The following is a 17,466-nucleotide window of genomic DNA, read 5'->3' as shown; positions in this document are numbered from 1 at the left end:
ACCAAGGGATTCATTAAATAAATAAGAGAACAAACTGTTCTCTCGTCTTACTGATAATGGAACAAAAAACCTTAAAGTGCTGTACAGGGGGACATAAGGAAAACAATTTCTTGACTAGAAGGGCTATAAAGTATCAGAACAGGCTATAGAGGGAGTTTGGGTAATCACCTTCTTGTAGGCTCTTTAAAAAAAGGATACATATCTGAGTGTTAGATTTGCCAGAGAGACTGTTACTCTCTAGTTCTATTATACAGTAAGTGATATTTGATAAAATACATAGGAGATGCTCACCACAAGTGAAAGCTACTATTGCCTTAATTTGAAAAACTTTTAAAGGCAATGATCCAAAGGCTTCCAAGGTAAGGTGAAAATGGAGCCATTTCCCAGAGTATAACAGCCCTATGATAATGTGTCAGAAATAACAATTCAGTATACAAAAAGTATACAAAAAAGCTTAAACGACGGGAAAAACATTAGAAAGGAAATAGATGATCTCAAGCTGTCTGGGCCACCAATGTGCACTGGTTGGGAGGAATACTAAAAACACAACAGCAACAACAAAAAAAGACACACAGTACACAGATCTCCTTTGTGTGTACTCAGACGTGCGCACTACTCTGAGTTGATATTACATGTTACCAAGTAATCTTATTAACATATCCATCATCTAAGAAGCCTCACCACCTCCTTCCTCTTCTTGGATGCCCTGGTCCTCGGCTCCCTGAACGATATCATGATCCATAGCATCATAATGAGCTTGCTGCCTGTAAAGGACACAAACGTTATCAATTCAGTGACAGATTAAGTGGCACAACTGGCCATAAGTAATTTATATTTAAAGGTAGCGATAAACAAATTTTTCAACGTTTTTTAAAAAGTCATAAATTTTTTTTCAACCTTGTGCTATTAGGTTTCATAAAGATTCCAGATACAATTTCAAAGGATACTTTAAAAGAGATAAAACACCTTTCACGTGTGATAAAGCACAATAAAGTTAGCACAAAATCTGCTAGTTATTTTGAGACCTAAACTAAGCTGGGAGACCTAACATTTTTAATCAGGGGTTAAAAATGTTGATTATTTTAGAAATTAAATATTTGGAAATTTAATTCTCAAGCTGTTGTTTTGCCCCAGCCACAGGAGACACTCAAGCTCACGGGTAATAAATACACAAAACTGTTTGCCACCTGCTTATAAGAACAAGGGGATGGGGCACCTGGGTGGCTCAGTCGTTAGGCGTCTGCCTTCGGCTCAGGTCATGATCCCAGGGTCCTGGGATCGAGCCCCGCATCGGGCTCCCTGTTCCGCGGGAAGCCTGCTTCTCCCTCTCCCCCTCCCCCTGCTTGTGTTCCCTCTCTTGCTGTGTCTCTCTCTCTGTCAAATCAATAAATAAAATCTTTAAAATAAATAAAAATAAATAAATAAATAAAACCAAAGAGAACAAGAGGAGGGGCTGTCTGCGCCCATCAGGAGGAGGCTACCGGGGCTGCTCCGGGGGCCGCGGCCGCCCCTCCTGCGGGCCGGCCTGCCTCTGCCGGGCCACCTCTCTGGCGAGAAGCTGCTGCTGCGGCCTCCACAAGTGTCCCTGCAGCCTCTGCTGGTGCAGAGCCTCCGGCTGCTCCCTCCGCGGCTGGGCCTCCTCCGCCCGCCTGGCGGCCACTCTCCGCGCTTCCAACTGCTCCTCAGGCGGCGACCGGAACCTGGTGACCGGCTTGGCTGAAGGATATACCTGAGGGAAAACGAGCAGGTGCTGAGCAAGGGTGGTCGGGACCTCTGGGTTCTCTCTTCCTCTGATTCTCACGACAAACTCGGGAGGCAGGGCTGGCTTGTTTCCTTAATCCCCATCTGTCGGGTGAACTGTGATTACACCCTGGCTCCGAGGTCACCCAGAGCCAGAACTCCTATTTCCCAACTCCCTTAGTCGCCCTTGGCTTCTTTCAGCTACTGATCTTCCTGATTTCCTGGCATTGTGGCAGATTTTCAATGTGCTCCCTCTCACGTGGAAGAGGGCACAACAGAAAAAAATCAGTTTGGGGCCTTAATTAAATGTTATGTTCAAGAGGCTCTGCCCTAAGGGGGCACTTGGTGACCTCCCATTAGTTGGGGCAATTTGTGGGCTAAAGCTGTGGCTAAGGATTTTCCATGAAGAGTTTAAGATGCAGGGACACCAATTAATTCTAGGAATGCACAGCCAGCCTCAGGTTAACCATAGCAAGCAAGCAAAAAAAGCCAAATTTCAGGTAAGGGTGGAGAGGCAGAGAACAACTTTCTTCAAAGAAAAAGAGAATGGGGGCGAACATAATACCTTCTGACGAAAGGAAAAACTGATACAGGAATTCTTAAACTCTGCTTCCCACTGAGCTACCTGCTGCTCTCTCCTCTGCCACCCTCTCTCTCAACCAACACAAGCACACGCAATTTTCACCAACGGAAAGAAGGTGCAGGGGTAAGGAAAATCAAACCCACGAGGGCGATTACTTTTGAAGAAAGCTATGAGGGACACAAGACCGGCAGAGGCTTCTCCATGCTAAGTTTGCAACAATATAGAAGTGCGATAGAGGCCTTCACATCTACTCAGCCTAAAGCCTCAACCAGCTTGAAGTCTTAGAAAGTCTAGGGCCAAACACAACTTCAGAGTCATAAATAAAAGGTGATCAGCATCTATGTAAAGGCCAAGTAGCCCACCGTTAGGTATCCGTTTAGAGACAGCAGAAGAAGAGACAGCTCAGCTTCTGCGTTCAGGGTTGTTTCAAGTTCTTTTATGAGTATGATTTCTAATAATAATGGATTTTTTAAAGGGAAAAAACCTTATTTATGTAAGAGGGGCGTGCTCTGTAGGGGGAGCCTGAGCAGAGCCTGGTTACACATACATACTCCCCCAGTGGGGCATCCTTAAGTGATAAGATCAGACTTTTGACAACAATAACCACCTTGAAGATGAATGTGCAAAAGCCAACCTACCATTTGATAGTAAATGAACAGGGAAAAGGAGACTTTTGATCACAGAAAATGAGACCTTTCTCGGCCTCACGATGCCCGTGGGACTTGAGCACGCTCCAGGAAGTGCCCAAGCAGGCGCTCATCCCTCCTCTTACTGCTCAAGGGAGGGCAGCACGGAGCTCCCTTGTTTGGAACTACTGACAAAGAAAATACACACACCAACAGCCTTCTCCTTCCCCCAGGCACCTTTCTGAACTACCTGGGCAGCTATGCTATGAGCATGACAACAGAAAACTAAAATACGTGCATATAACATTTAGCGAACTCACTCAGATTTTATTTTAGGGACTGTCATCTATGGGGAGGCTTTTTCAATATTTAAGAACAAAGCCACGCTCCCCGTCCCAGGCGACAAAACATAACCCTGGTGGACATGAAGCGGATGACCTCGTACCTCGTTGGGCGCGTGCCCTCCCAGAAGGTTGGCTTCTTCTCGAGGTTCACGCTGTTCCTTCCATTCCCGATCCTGTTCCTCGGGTGATGGATCATGCTCCTCCTCCAGACGTTCGGCCTGCCCGACCTGCTCCATCGCCTCCTCCTCCAGGGCCTTTCTATGCTCCTCTTCCACCTGCCGCTCCTCGGGCTCTCTGCCTTCAGCTTCATGCTGCTTCGGCTCCGCCGGAACCTGAAACTCTGCCTCCTTCCGGGTGGGAGGGTAAAGTTTTGTTTCTTCCGTTCTTCTAGGAACTGCTTCATGCGTCTGCCACCCAACACTATTTCGAGACACCTAGGCCAAGCACATCACTGGAAATGACACTCTTCCATTTTGAAAGCAGTGATATAATCTCTTTATTACCATGTCTATGGGGTTACAACATAAGCAAAATCCTGGAGTCTAGAAATACAGAGTCCTGACTGAAAAGTATGGCTGCAATGGAGTCACTTAACTCTTCTCACTCTGTAATCTCACCTATAAAATAGAGATAACATAAGCACAATTTCATCCCGGGAAGAATACAGTAAGTAATTTAAAAGTAAAGCCTATACGTGACCACATCTCAGCAGACCTGTCCCTCAAAAGCAATCTAACTCCTGTTTTCCCTTAAAACAAAAAGGAAAAACCCCTCAACCTTCAAGTGATGAGGTGTTTATGTAATTTTCTTCAATGTAAATTTTGTTTTCAATAATGATTTGAAAAGTGGGACACCTGGCTGGCTCAGTTGCAAGAACATGCGACTCTCTTTTTTTTTTTTAAGAGTTTTATTTATTTATTGAGAGAGACAGTGATAGAGAGAGAGCATGAGAGGGGGAGAGACAGAGAGACGCAGACTCCCCACTGAGCAGGGAGCCCGATGGGGGACTCAATCCCGGGACTCCAGGATCATGACCTGAGAGTCCCGGGACTCCAGGATCATGACCTGAGCCGAAGGCAGTCGCTTAAACAACTGAGCCACACAGGCGCCCAGAACATGCGACTCTTGATCGCAGTGTTGTGAGTTTGAGCCCCACGGGTGGGGGAGGGGTGTAGAGCTTACTTAAATTAAGAATAGAACTTTTAAAAAATATAATGATTTGGAAAGAGAAGGACAAGATCAAATTGAAGATGAGTTGCGTTTATTTTTTACTGACTAATTAAAAAAAAGAATGCCATTACTAATAGGCATCCATGTTAGCTAAAAATATTTGTGCCCATTAAACCAGATACAATAAAATATATATATATATATATTTTTTTTTTTAAAGATTTTATTTATTTGACAGAGAGAGACACAGCGAGAGAGGGAACACAAGCAAGGGGAGTGGCAGAGGGAGGGGGAGAAGCAGGCTTCCCAAGGAGCAGGGAGCCCGATGTGGGGTTCGATCCCAGGACCCTGGGATCATGACCCGAGCCGAAGGCAGATGCTCAACCATCTGAGCCACCCAGGTGCCCCATACAATAAAATATTTTTTAACATATTAGAGTAGTATTTCTTCATAAATCAGAGGGAATCCTTTGTAAATATTTTGTATTGTTAATACATAAAATTCAACATAAAAAAATGTCTTTTTTTACAGAGAAATCCTCTTCTAAAATTGGTTGGTTTAAATTGGTGTTCCTGGATTTAAAATTTCAGAGATTTCCACGTGATCTTCATTACTTAGAAAAGAGGGGCAAAAAAAAAGATGATATAATATCATACGAAAATTTATCACTCCTTCCCACCTCCAACCTTATTTATTGGGAAAAATAACTTATTTGGTCAGATTGCTCCTCCAAATTGAAATAAATGGGAAGCCCTCTTCTTAAATTGGCAGAACTATAACTAAGAAATCAGAATGAATGAATGAATGAATGAATGAGTAAGTAAATAAATAAATGGAGGAAGAAAGTCCTCTCTCAGACATCTGAGGACAACTTCTGGAGATGTATGTCTTACCAACGTCCTCACATACCTGGCAGGTTGGACATAATACTGCTCTGACTTAGAGAAATATGAAATATTTCTCTGAAGAGCCTTAAGTGCTTTCAAATACCTGCCATTTATCTCCACAGAATTCCTGTGAGAAAGGTTATAGCAGATAACTACTATCTCCACCTCACAGATGAAAAAACTAAAGGTCTGAGTCATTAAAAGATTAATTAATCCAGGAAACAGGTAGTCAGACTAGGACAGGGAAGAGGACTAATACCCAGGCCAGGAATCTGGTCATGTTTTCTTAATAGTAACAAAGAAGGGTCCATGAAGACACAGAAGGTTCTGTCTGTGAAGGAATGCTCTGCAAGACTAAAGACTTCGATCAAGTCTACTCACAGCAACTTAATTACTCCCGTAAGATGGTCATGCAGGACACATCCTCTCAAACATTCACTGTTAAAAACAACTTTTTCAGGGAGAAAGACACCCATATTTGCCATTTGTATTATGCATGTGATTAAAACAACTATGTTAGACTTGAGGATAAGGGTGACCCTACTTTTGATGTCCCACTTAGGAGACACTCTTAAGCAAGGCTCAATTTTTATGAAGAGCAGGAATGCAAAAAAAAAAAAAAAAAAAAAAGTGGATTAAGAGACTAGCACTCATACCTTTGATAGTTTTATAAAGACCTCTTAAATACAATTTTTGGCTTGTTCTGTGTGGACCTAGCACTGCATCAAGTTCAACTACATTACCAACTCTAATACTTGAGTGGGCTGTCATAGAACAGCCTCATGATCATTTAAACTTCTCACTCTACCCCCCAAAAAGCCAAACAACAAGAACAAAAAGAAAATTTAAAAATTCAGATATAACAGCCCCTTCCAAAAAAATAAACAAAGCCAGTAAAGTCTTTCCCAGAAAATACTATAGCAGTAGTTCTCTGAGCGTCCTCCCCAGACCAGCTGAATCAGTTAGAAATGCAAATCTTCAGGCCTCATCCCAAAATAACTGAACTGGAAATTCTGGCCTAGGGCCCAACTATCTGCGTTCTAACAGCTCTGCTGGGGACTCTGATATATGCTAAAATTTGAGAACCACTGTTCTGGAGGCAGAGTTGGCAATATTTAGAGCAGTTCACCTGATAACAGCTTGACGGGGAAAGTGACCCCATCACAGAATACCAGTTCACGCCTCTTACCTCCGGCTCTCCGACTGCGTCCTCCCTCGCTGTGTTGTCACCTCGTGGAGAATGTGTCCCCTGGGTAACATTCTGCTGCTCTGCTTTCTCTGGCTTTCGAAGGCTTGGAATCCTATTCAGAGTATCTTTCAATTGTTTATATTCTGCAACTTGTGTCTGTGTATAAATTGCACAATTGGATACAAATTGTACAATTTGAGGAGGGAAAGAGATATCGTTCATGGATGGACACTAGGGTTCACTGGAAGACTAGACTAAAATATTATACCTAAGTACAAGTTAGGAAAAATATGCAGATTATTTCCATGCATTAGCTATTCTTACTTGGACATGCTTAACCATTTTTAAGCACATGCAAATGAGAATTAGATATAAAGGGAACAGAGAAAAAAAAATCTAAGACAGATGTTAGCTTTTCATGCTATGTTAAACAGTCAGAATTTTTATAAATAACTTTCTGGTATAAATATCATTATTAAAACACAGTTTGCAATCAGTTTTATAGCATTAAAATATCTGTTTAAAAATTCACACAATTATATAAATACAAGTGCAGATATCTTTTACCAATATGGTCTGAGTAACGTTTTTCAGTGAAAAGGAATCATAAGTTCAAAATAAGTAACTAAGTATATATATATACTTAGTTATTTATTTATAAAATCACTCAGGCCACCTGCCCCCCCACCCCCCGCCATCAACCTGTGCTCAAATAGGGTCCCTAACTTTCCAGAATGCTTTTGGTATTGTGCTCTGAAGATTTAGGAAAGCAATAGCATAGGCATGAAATGAGCCTAGATTTTTATTCCTCAATTGTGAACCTCCTTTCTTGTAAAGTGATAAAGGCGCTAATGTAAGTATTAAACTACAATACACTCATCCAGGTGTATCTGTGTATATGTGGTGATGGTGTGTATGTGTGTGTGCATGCACGATATTTTTAATACAAGGAGCTAGAAAGACAGAAAAAAAATCAAATACCTTCACTAAGAAAATCAATAGACACTGCTCATACTTAGCTCATCATATGCACCAACACTGTTACCCTAAAACAGAAATGCTGTGTGTATAAACACACACCTACATAAACACATCCAAGAAACACAGAAATCCATTCTGGACAAGTTTCCAGCCAGTGGGCGCAGCAGAGCGGGTGAGTGGAGGCTGGAACCCAGCTGGCACCCCCACTGCCCTAGCCGTGCACCCTGGCAGAGTGCTCTTCCACCCCAACGAAGGGGGGCCTTTTTATTTTTTTCCAGTTCACACAAAGGTGAAGAAGTTTTCTTGCTAAATCTATCTCAGAGGAGTGCATCCTTGTAATTTGTACAAAGGTATGCCATATGGCTAATAGTGGCCCTTATCCCAGAAATCTACCAAAACATTTGCAAACCAACTTTGGAGGTCAAAGAAAATTTTTATTTTTTTATTTTTTAAGATTTTATTTATTTGTCAGAGAGAGAGTACAAGCAGGGGGAGCAGAAGGCAGAGGGAGAAGCAGGCTCCCCACTGAGCAGGGAGCCCAATGCGGGACTCGATCTCAGGACCCTGAGATCATGACCTGAGCCGAAGGCAGACGCTTAACCGACTGAGCCACGTAGGTGTCCCCAAAGAAAAATTTTAAAAAAGACATCCACATAGTGATACTTTTAATAAATATTTCTTCTTTCTCCTCCTCCTAGAGATATTATATTTGAAAGCAGTTATGCTTAGTTCTCAAATATTAGTGTGAATTGAGAACCACGAAAGGATCATGTTAAAAGTGCAATCTCCTGGGCCCCTCACCCTAGAAATTATGATTCAGTAGGTCTGGGGCAAGGCCAGGTAACTGTGATGCAGGATAGTCTCCAAAAACACCAGTTTAAGAGTTACACATGACCGTGATGTCAAGAGCACCTAAACTCTAAGCTCAGTCTGGTCGCTGATCTTGGGCCAGCTGTTTTATTTCCCTTTGACCTCCTTTTATTTAGTTATAAAAAGGACACAATGTTAAAAAAAATAAATTAAAAAAAATAAAAAGGACACAATGTTATATAACTCAGTTGACTGTGAACACTAAAGTCCTGTATAAAAAGTTCTTATGATGATCCTTGACACACTGTAAACTCAAAATTCTATTCTGTTCTTTTTTTTTTTTAAAGATTTTATTTATTTATTTGTCAGAGAGAGAAAGAGGGGGCACAAGCAGGGGGAGCGGCAGAGGGAGAGGGAGAAGCAGGCTCCCTGCTGAGCCAGGGTTCCGATGTGGGACTCAATCCCAGGACCCTGGGATCAAGTCCTGAGCTGAAGGCAGACGCTTAACTGAGCCACTCACACGTCCCTCTACTCTGTTCTTCCTGTCCCCCCACTCAACTACATTTAAAAATTGGGTTGTTGGGGCACCTGGGTGGCTCAGTCGGTTGAGCATCCAACTTTTGGATTCAGCTCAGGTTATGATCTCAGGGTCGTGAGATCGTGCCCCGTGTCAGGCTCCATGCTCCAGCTCAGAGTCTGCTCAAGATTCTCTCTCTCCCTCTGCCCCTCCTACCACTCATGCTCTCAAATAAATAAATAAATCTTTAAGAAAAAATCAGGATGTCAAGTCACAGTCTCATAAGATGATTTACATAAGAAATGTAGATGCTTGAAGCAGCATTTATTTTCTAAGGAGACCCAGGGAAAGTATTAATATGGGGATCTGAGGTGGGACTCTAAGTACTACACCTAGTTCTGGCATAATGATTTAAAGGGGGTGGTTGGTGGGCAGGACAACTTGAGCCCCTTCTCAAAGGAGCAGAATATATTTTTAAAGAAATAGAATACTATACATAAGTTACATAAAAATATTTTTTTGCATTACAAAATCTTGTCCATAATACTGCCGGTGTGCTTACTACAGAATTCAGTCTTGGTCATTAAATGCATTATTTTAATTTACATTTCTCTGGATTTTCAAATTGCTGCTTAGTCTAATATTTGTGGCCATCATAGCACACAGAATATTCAAATTGGTTTGTCACATTTCTCAGCATGAAAAGCAGCCTCAAATAAAATAGTATTTGGTAAAAATTTTATAAAGAGCGTTTTGAATGAAATAATCTCCTAAAGTCAATTTAATCTGTACACCTGTAAAAAATTACCACACAGCCACAGTTTCATAGGGGGATAATCAATGACTACCTTGAAAAGGAGTCCCACAAATACAGATGCTACAGCCAATGAGATGCGTCAAGGCCCAGCATGTTATACTTTTCCTAATTTTATAAAGACAAAATATAATACAAAAAAAATGGTCTCCTGGTAAGGACAGATAGCTGGTTTTCCTCTTAGTTCTTCCAACTGAAGAGAAGTACAAACCTAGTGACTCAGCTAGCCATTCCTGTTTGTTTGCTTCTCCTAGAAAGCTGTAAAACACAGTATGGTATTCTTTAATAAGCTCTCCAACACTTGTATTCGTTCGTTTGTACATTCAGTAAATAACCACTGAGGGTTTACTTTGTGCCAGGGACTGTTCTAGGCTTTGAAAAACGGAACTTACGACTCTTGTTTTTCCTTCTCCATTGACATGAGATCTCTTATTTTCTGTAATTTGGCCAAGAACACATAAGGCTAGTCCTAAAAGGAGTGTGTGTAGGCTGGGATACGGAAGCAAGGGAGGGAGGGATGGAAGAAAAAGTCTGACAATAATTTATTTGGTAGCTAGCATCATAAAATCCTATAGATCCTCTAAGAAGAGTTACCACAGGTCAGAGAGTGGCGGAAGACCATATATATGGGATAATTTCTGTGGTTTAAACAAGCATTTGACCATTGCATGTTGGGGCTGGTGGAGGGTAGAAATAGTCATAGGTACCAACCACACTACCAGTGCAAAAAAATAATCAAAGGCTTATTTAATATTCTCTTGATTGAATTTTGAAAGCATGCATGATCCTCAGGATCAGGAGAGCTCTGTCCTAAGAACTCACTGAAGATTGGCTTGTAAGAGACTACATGCATAAAGGAATTGGGAAATGTTAAGCAGATTGTAAGGAGAACCCATAGAGGCTGCTACCCTTCTAACCTGTGCAGCAGCTAGCGCACTCTTGTGGTCTTCCAAAGTCACTACAAGTTGTTCATGCTCGGAGAGTAAATTCTTATGCTGTTGCTACACAAAAAAGAATTTTACATGTTGAGATTTAACATTCTAAGACAGATTCTTCTTCGGCTGACAGTGCTATGAGCACCCAAACGTAGCTTGCTCGCCTGCTTGTTTGTTGTTCTTGCAGCACTTGCTGAGTTTAAAAATCATTGTAGAGAGAAGACGATAGATAATAAGATAGTATTCTGAAATCTAAAACGTGCTACCTAAATATCACAATCCCTTACAATGAAATCAAAACCAAAGGAACAAATACTTCATTATTAATAAACCTTTATAAATAAAAAACTTATTAAAATGCAACCATCTAGCCAAAGAATCATTTCGGTACTAATGAAAATGTTTGGATTTTCAGACCATCTTTTAGCTTACAATGCGATGCGGTAAAAGTAGTGGGCACAATCCAGTTTATGCAAAGTCCAAAATAACAATGTGGATTTGAATGCAGGTCAATTAGGGAATGACTTGTAAAGCTATTCTACAAAGTAAAGCAGGCCAATACTAAGCAGTCAAATGCCCGGGTTTGTTTTACCTTGACGTCTTGAAGCTGTGTATGCATGTCCTGGTGTGCCTTCCTTAGCTGTCTATTCTCTTCTCTCAAATTGTACACAGTTTCTATTTGTGGAGAAAAAAAATCATGCATAAAGCCTTGAGATTTTTCTGGCTTTTGATTCCATTAGTGTCATATCTACAACTTCACACAACTATTTTTAGGATTTGTTTTGAATTTTGACAGTATAGTACGCCAAATCAACAAAAATTCTATCATTTTGGGATGTGACATGGATTCAGCTTGCCATTCCAATACAATCTGGTTCGGTAGTTTAAATACTTTTAAGGAAGCTACACAGTGTGGAAGTTAAGGATTTCTAATTACTCAGGAGTTAAAAATGAAGTATTTCTGTAGTAAGCAAGTCCTCAGGAATAAAATGTAACAGGCAGGGATAGTATAAGATTTGAGTCTCTCCACAAATTAAAGTTATCAAAATTAGTACAAACCCTACTTCTCATGGCACGAATAATTTCCATGGACCCCAAAAGGTATTTCAATTGCAAAGACAACTCAGGAAATAAAAGAAGAGACAGAGAGAAACCCCACTTACCTGCTTAAAAATTCTAAGTATATTTTCTTTCCCCTGGCACTGAGTTCTTGCCTGATACAAATTCCCCCCTCCAATAGCGGTAGGACAGTTTTCCCAGGCCTACAATGTGAGGCTATAGCTGTCTCAGTGGAGCCCTCTAATCTCTCCAATCTTAAGCCTACTGTTCAGGGAACAGCCTCAGTGACTTAAAGATTCCAGGCCCACCTCTCCTATCCACTGGGTGGATTTCTTACTTTCGCAGTATCTGGCCATTAGATGTTATAAACTGGCAGCCCCGGGGCTGAATCCAGCTCACATTTTTTTTCTTTTCTTTTTTTTCTCCTGGCCCCTGCAGTGTTGGCCTACGCAGAGTGTTCCACATATGAATAGTTGGCACCATTTAAAAATCAAGGATCTGGGTCTACTAAGATCTGGCAACATGAGGCCAATTGTCATGTGACAAGAGTCAGCAGAAGTTGAATGGTGGCAGGTGACAATATAATTCATTTTTCAATGGGAGATACCTTTGAAAGTGAAAGGGGAGGCTGTTAATAATGATGCTGACACAGCAGGTCTGGGTCTACAGTGTGCCAGGCAAATTATCCCTGGGTGGCAGCCACCCTCCGCAGACAAAACCTTAGCTTTCCGATGTGGCACTCAGCACTGAAGTGCCCGCCCCCATCTCTCACCCTATTTTCTGTCCACTTTTACACCTTTATCATCCCTGCCTCACCCCTGAGCTCTGGATGGCTGACTAGGTGTAAGGGAGAGGTCAAGAACAAGGTGGGAAAGGTTTTGATGCAAAGGTCAAAATAGGACACCACTGGAGATCCAAGGGGACTGTCAGTGTGTTGTTGGCTGGATAGGGCTTCAGTAAACACACACACACACGCACACACATACACACACATACGCATACACACATGCACGCACACACACACACACATGCATACATACACGTACACACATACACATACACACCTGCACGCACACATTCACACACATACACACACACACGCGCACACACACATACACATGCACACACATACACACATGCACGCACGCGCACACACACATGCACGCATGCATACGTACACGTACACACATACACATACACACCTGCACGCATTCACACACACGTGCGCGCACACACATACGCATACACACATGCACGCACGCATACACACACATACACATACACACACGCATGTGCACACATACACACATGCACGCGCACACACATGCACACATGCATACATACACGTGCACACATACACATACACACCTGCACGCACACATTCACACACATACACGCACACACACATATGCATACACACATGCACGCATGCATACACACACACACAAATACCCAAACTGCTAGCTTCTAAAGGAGTTTGAGGTCATAAACTTAATGGCAGTTGCTTCTGTGCCTTAACTGTATTGCCTTGAGTAAGTTATTTAACTTTATGAAGGCTCAGTTTCTTCCTTTGTTAAATTAGGCTAAACACAACGCCTTGCTTACAGGTTGTTATGAGAATTAAATAAAATAATTGCATGAAAAGTTTCACCTGGTACTAGCACATGGTGAACATGTGCTGAGTGTCAGCTATTATTAGAACAGAGATGAAAAGAATAATTACCTAAGCTTCTACGTTACCAGTTTATCTCCCAGGAATTCTAAATTCCCTCCTGGTATCACATTAAACTGAACCCGAGACCACCTGGGTTATCCGTCTGAGTTGTCACTACTGACCTGCATCTGTCACCATATGCTTTAACTCACTGTCCGAAGCTTCTACCAAAGGATCATAATCAAACAAAAGTGCTGACGTAGAAACTGCTCAGTGAAGTGTCAAAGGCACCGTCACACCCGATTGTTTAAGGCCCCTGAGAAATTTCTTCCAAAAATTAACTGATACCAGAAATACGGTTCTCTCTCACCCCTTCTCTTTCTCCCTGCCTTGCCCCACGCACAGGGTAGGTATATTCTCTTTCTGATGATAAGAGCCCCAAAACTTACTGCATTTCCCTTTCGGTCGTGGCTACCAGGAAGTTCAGACCAGGTTATGAGGCTTAAATTATCTCAGGACGCAGAACTCACATACATGCGTCCTCCTAGTTTCCACGGTTCTGATTTATTACTTCTACATATAATTTGTTAAAATTTTACTCTAAATGCACTTTGTTTCAAAGAAAGGAATATAGAGGAGATGCAAGAAAACATGCTTTATATTTCCTTTGTGAGGACATTTCTCTGTCTGTTATCTTAACGACCCCCACCATCTGCCATATCACCAACAGCCAACCAACGCCCCTGCACGTCTACAGCTCTTGGGTATCATCTGCTGACACCTGGCCCAACACTTTCAAGACCACCCTAACCCTTAATACTCTGCCTCAATGGCTACTTAACTCTCATGTGCCTTTTTGTTATGACTTACTATTGTGAAATACTTATAGACAAAATATTGCAAATAAAAATACAGAGAGGACCAAAGTACCTATCACTCAGCTTCCTTCTACGATGATATCTTATATAAAATAAAAATATTGTTTGGCACAGTATAATTAACTGGACCACAGACCTTCCTCGGATTTCACCATTGTCTTTTCGCAAGCACCATGTGACTTTTTAAACCAATTCTCACACTTCAAACTTATTTAGCACCTGAATAGGTGATTGTAGAATATTTCCCTTTTTCAGAATTTACATATACTCAGAGTGATACAATTTGTTTCATAATACTATGAAAATACCTCATGCTGACACTGATCACATATCAGTAACTGTGCTAGGTGCTTTACATAAATTATTTAATCCAACCCTATGAGGTTGAATAGCTTTTTATGAATATCCCAATTCTACAGATGATGACAATGAGGCCTGCGGTGATCATACAATTTGTCCATGGTCCTATAACTAGAAATTGAAGAGGCCAAGACTCACCAGGGCAGTCTGACTCTAGATCCTGAGCTTTTCAAAGCTACTACTAGTGATCAACAGGTAGTTTTTTGGCCCCTTGGAGATTAGGAAATGCATGGGGTGACTCTGATCATCACATTGAATGTGGAGCACTGATGGCATTTTGTGAGTAGGGGTCAGAGATACTAAATATCTTACAACACACATAAAAAGAGAACTTTCTTGCCCGATGTGGCCAATGTGCCCCATTGAGAAACACCAAGTATTCTATTCTGTTTCCTAAACAAACCCAAAGAGATAAGGATAATTGTGAAATGTTTCAAAGAAGTAAGTGGCTGGTAAAGCACCACATGGTAAATGTGAATCAATTGCCATGCAAACAAACACAATTCTATTGCTTTACTGAAACATTACACTGAGTAGTTATTTCCATATAAACTAGCTAATCAGACTTCCAAATACCTTTTAGCTTAGAAAGTTCTTGTTCTTTCTCCTGCTGTAGCTGCAGGTACTTCTGCTTATGGTCATTAAACGTCCTACTGAAGTCTTCTCCTTGTTTGCGATGCTCTTCCTCCAAGTCGCTGTGCTGTTTCTTCAGCTCCTCGTGTTGACTCTGCAAAGATGAGAACCTGAGCAGAGATGTACATTCTCTAAATTATACCACAGTCTAGAGCCTTTCTCTCTCAAGAAAGAACAGTTGCAGCAGGAGGCTTTGTTTTCCTCAGGTTGCTTTGAATTGGGGCAGCTCCCCTGCATTTACCTTACATTTCAAATCAAGGGTTTGGGATCATGGCCAGAAATAATTTTCTCCTTAATTTTGAACATCGGTAAAAACAACAAGAAGTTAGAAGTTAGCCATGGGAGATGGAAAGGGGAAGGATTGGGGAAACTCCCAGGGACTCAAATTGCTGTGGAGACAAGGTAAAGCGAATGGAAAAATTATCCCTCCACGGCTATTCCAGACTTCCTCTTTCAATCTGATGTTTTCCGAGCAACATTTTTTTATTTCCCTTCTTTAATTTTCAGCCTTCCTGGTAACCTAGTTTAAAAAAAAAGAAGAGTTGTTTCCCTTTGGGGGAAGTAATACATTGTTTATAGAATGGTTCTTATTTACCTTACTCCTCGTCATACTACTACACTGGAATCACAATCTAGATAAAACCCACCGTCTCCAAATGCTAATGTGAAAGGGTGGTCTGCTTTAATCCACGCGCTACTTTCTTGATACTAGGAATGGTTCTGGCTTCAATAAAAAGCACTTGTTCTCCTGATACAGGAGGAAAGACAACACCAAACAAAAAGCGAGGCGGGCAAGGGAGGGAGGCTGGAGGTGTGGAGATCATGGCAGGGTTTTCCTGTTGTGCAGAACGCTTGATGGCTCCACTCCTCTCTCCTACTTGACAGAAATCATGACTCTCTCCCCCCCACTCTCTCTCGTTCCAAGTCTTCTCGACACACAATAATGAGTTTTACCCAAGAACCAAAGAAGGAGAATCTTTAAACATAAATTGTGTTCCTGTGGTAGGTAAAAGGACACATGAAATATTAGTAACATGAAGGAGGGGTTTAATCATTCTACTGCCTCCAGTGTGCCTAAGATAAAAAGAAACATATGAGGAAAACCACTGTGAGAAACTAAGAAAGCAAACACAAACAACAAAGCCTTAAAAGAGAAAGAGAATAAAATTAAAAATTAGGTGACCAGGCAGATTTATAAGAAAATGTATAATAAGATGATTATGATTGTTGTAATTGGGTGGTAAGACGAGGGAACATTACAATTCTACAGCATTTTTAGTGAAATATGACTTTAATGTACCATCCTACCATACAGATCAATTTTCTGTAAGCTTTCCTTAATCACTTAAGTTACTAAGTTAATTCTTTTATTCATTCATTCATGAGGAACAACTTTAAATTACTCACTTTCAACATCTGATGTTGCACATTCAACGCACTGTATCTGCTATTGGAATCTTGCTGTAAATTGAAAAGAAAATAGTTAACACAAAGATAATGAATCTGGCTCTCTTGCTAAACATAGCTTAAAGCACTTAACAGAAGAATTCCATTTATTTCACTTATATAAGCTACAATGAATTCTATGCTTGAACCAGGATGTCTCTAGAGCCATCTCTTTATTTAATGGCTGGAATGAAGTCTTAACATTCCTCTAAGTTTGCTAGAGTTTAGTAAAGAAAAAGCAAGACATGGAATCGTAAAAAAGCAGCTTAGCAGGGGCCCTGGAAATGATTTACTTCCCCTCTCAAGCTGAGAAGAACCGAGGCTCCGATGCACAAGGACCTTGATCTGAGCCACTGTCACTGTGCATGGCTGATACACTCTGCCAGGTGCTCGGAGGGGACTAGGTCCAGGCCTCACAAGCTTTGCAAGAGAAAAGGCACTTTCCTTCCCTGAGCTTCAGTGCATAAGGAATTCTCCATATATTACTTTACCCAAATGAGACTCCCATTTCACAGAGCGAAGAAATGGAGAAAGGATAAGGAATAAGCGGAGGGCAAACATTTCCTTTAGTAGCAGAGCCAGGACTGACACTTGAGCCTAAGCCATGTTCCAGTGGTGTACGTGTGTGTCCCAGCAGAACAGCCTGACACGTGGACCTCACGAATGTGCAGAGTCCTGGGCAGCTGGGAGCAGTGTGTACACGAGACACCCAACCATTTTCTCTCCCCATGTGGGGCTCTTCTATCTGACCCCCCACACCCCTGCTTCGGCTCCAGCACAAGCACACCCGCAACCAGTTGTTTCTTTCATTTTTTTACCATTTCTAAGATGAACTGCAT

The 17,466-nt window shown here is 41.5% G+C and overlaps 1 protein-coding gene across 4 annotated transcripts in view; it reads right to left on the bottom strand.

The window, feature by feature from the left end:
* The window catches only part of GOLIM4 (golgi integral membrane protein 4), an 85,083-nt gene that overhangs the window by 19,348 nt on the left and 48,269 nt on the right, over positions 1-17,466 (bottom strand). Inside the window, exons 4-11 of one of the 4 annotated variants that reach the window (XM_036112712.2) lie at positions 16,589-16,642; positions 15,125-15,275; positions 11,190-11,272; positions 10,580-10,663; positions 6,541-6,696; positions 3,395-3,727; positions 1,482-1,729; positions 682-764 (exon numbers count right to left, since the gene is read on the bottom strand). In XM_036112712.2, the coding sequence (XP_035968605.1) occupies positions 682-764; positions 1,482-1,729; positions 3,395-3,727; positions 6,541-6,696; positions 10,580-10,663; positions 11,190-11,272; positions 15,125-15,275; positions 16,589-16,642 (1,192 nt within the window). The remainder of the gene's footprint in view (positions 1-681; positions 765-1,481; positions 1,730-3,394; positions 3,728-6,540; positions 6,697-10,579; positions 10,664-11,189; positions 11,273-15,124; positions 15,276-16,588; positions 16,643-17,466) is intronic. The other 3 variants (XM_036112713.2, XM_078069512.1, XM_036112715.2) reach the window with 3 other exon arrangements.

The sequence above is a fragment of the Halichoerus grypus genome, chromosome 1 (assembly GCF_964656455.1).
Source record: "Halichoerus grypus chromosome 1, mHalGry1.hap1.1, whole genome shotgun sequence".
In the NCBI taxonomy this organism is placed as follows: domain Eukaryota; kingdom Metazoa; phylum Chordata; class Mammalia; order Carnivora; family Phocidae; genus Halichoerus; species Halichoerus grypus.
The sequence above is the reverse complement of the archived record's forward strand: the minus strand, read 5'-3'. Positions and strand labels throughout refer to the sequence as shown.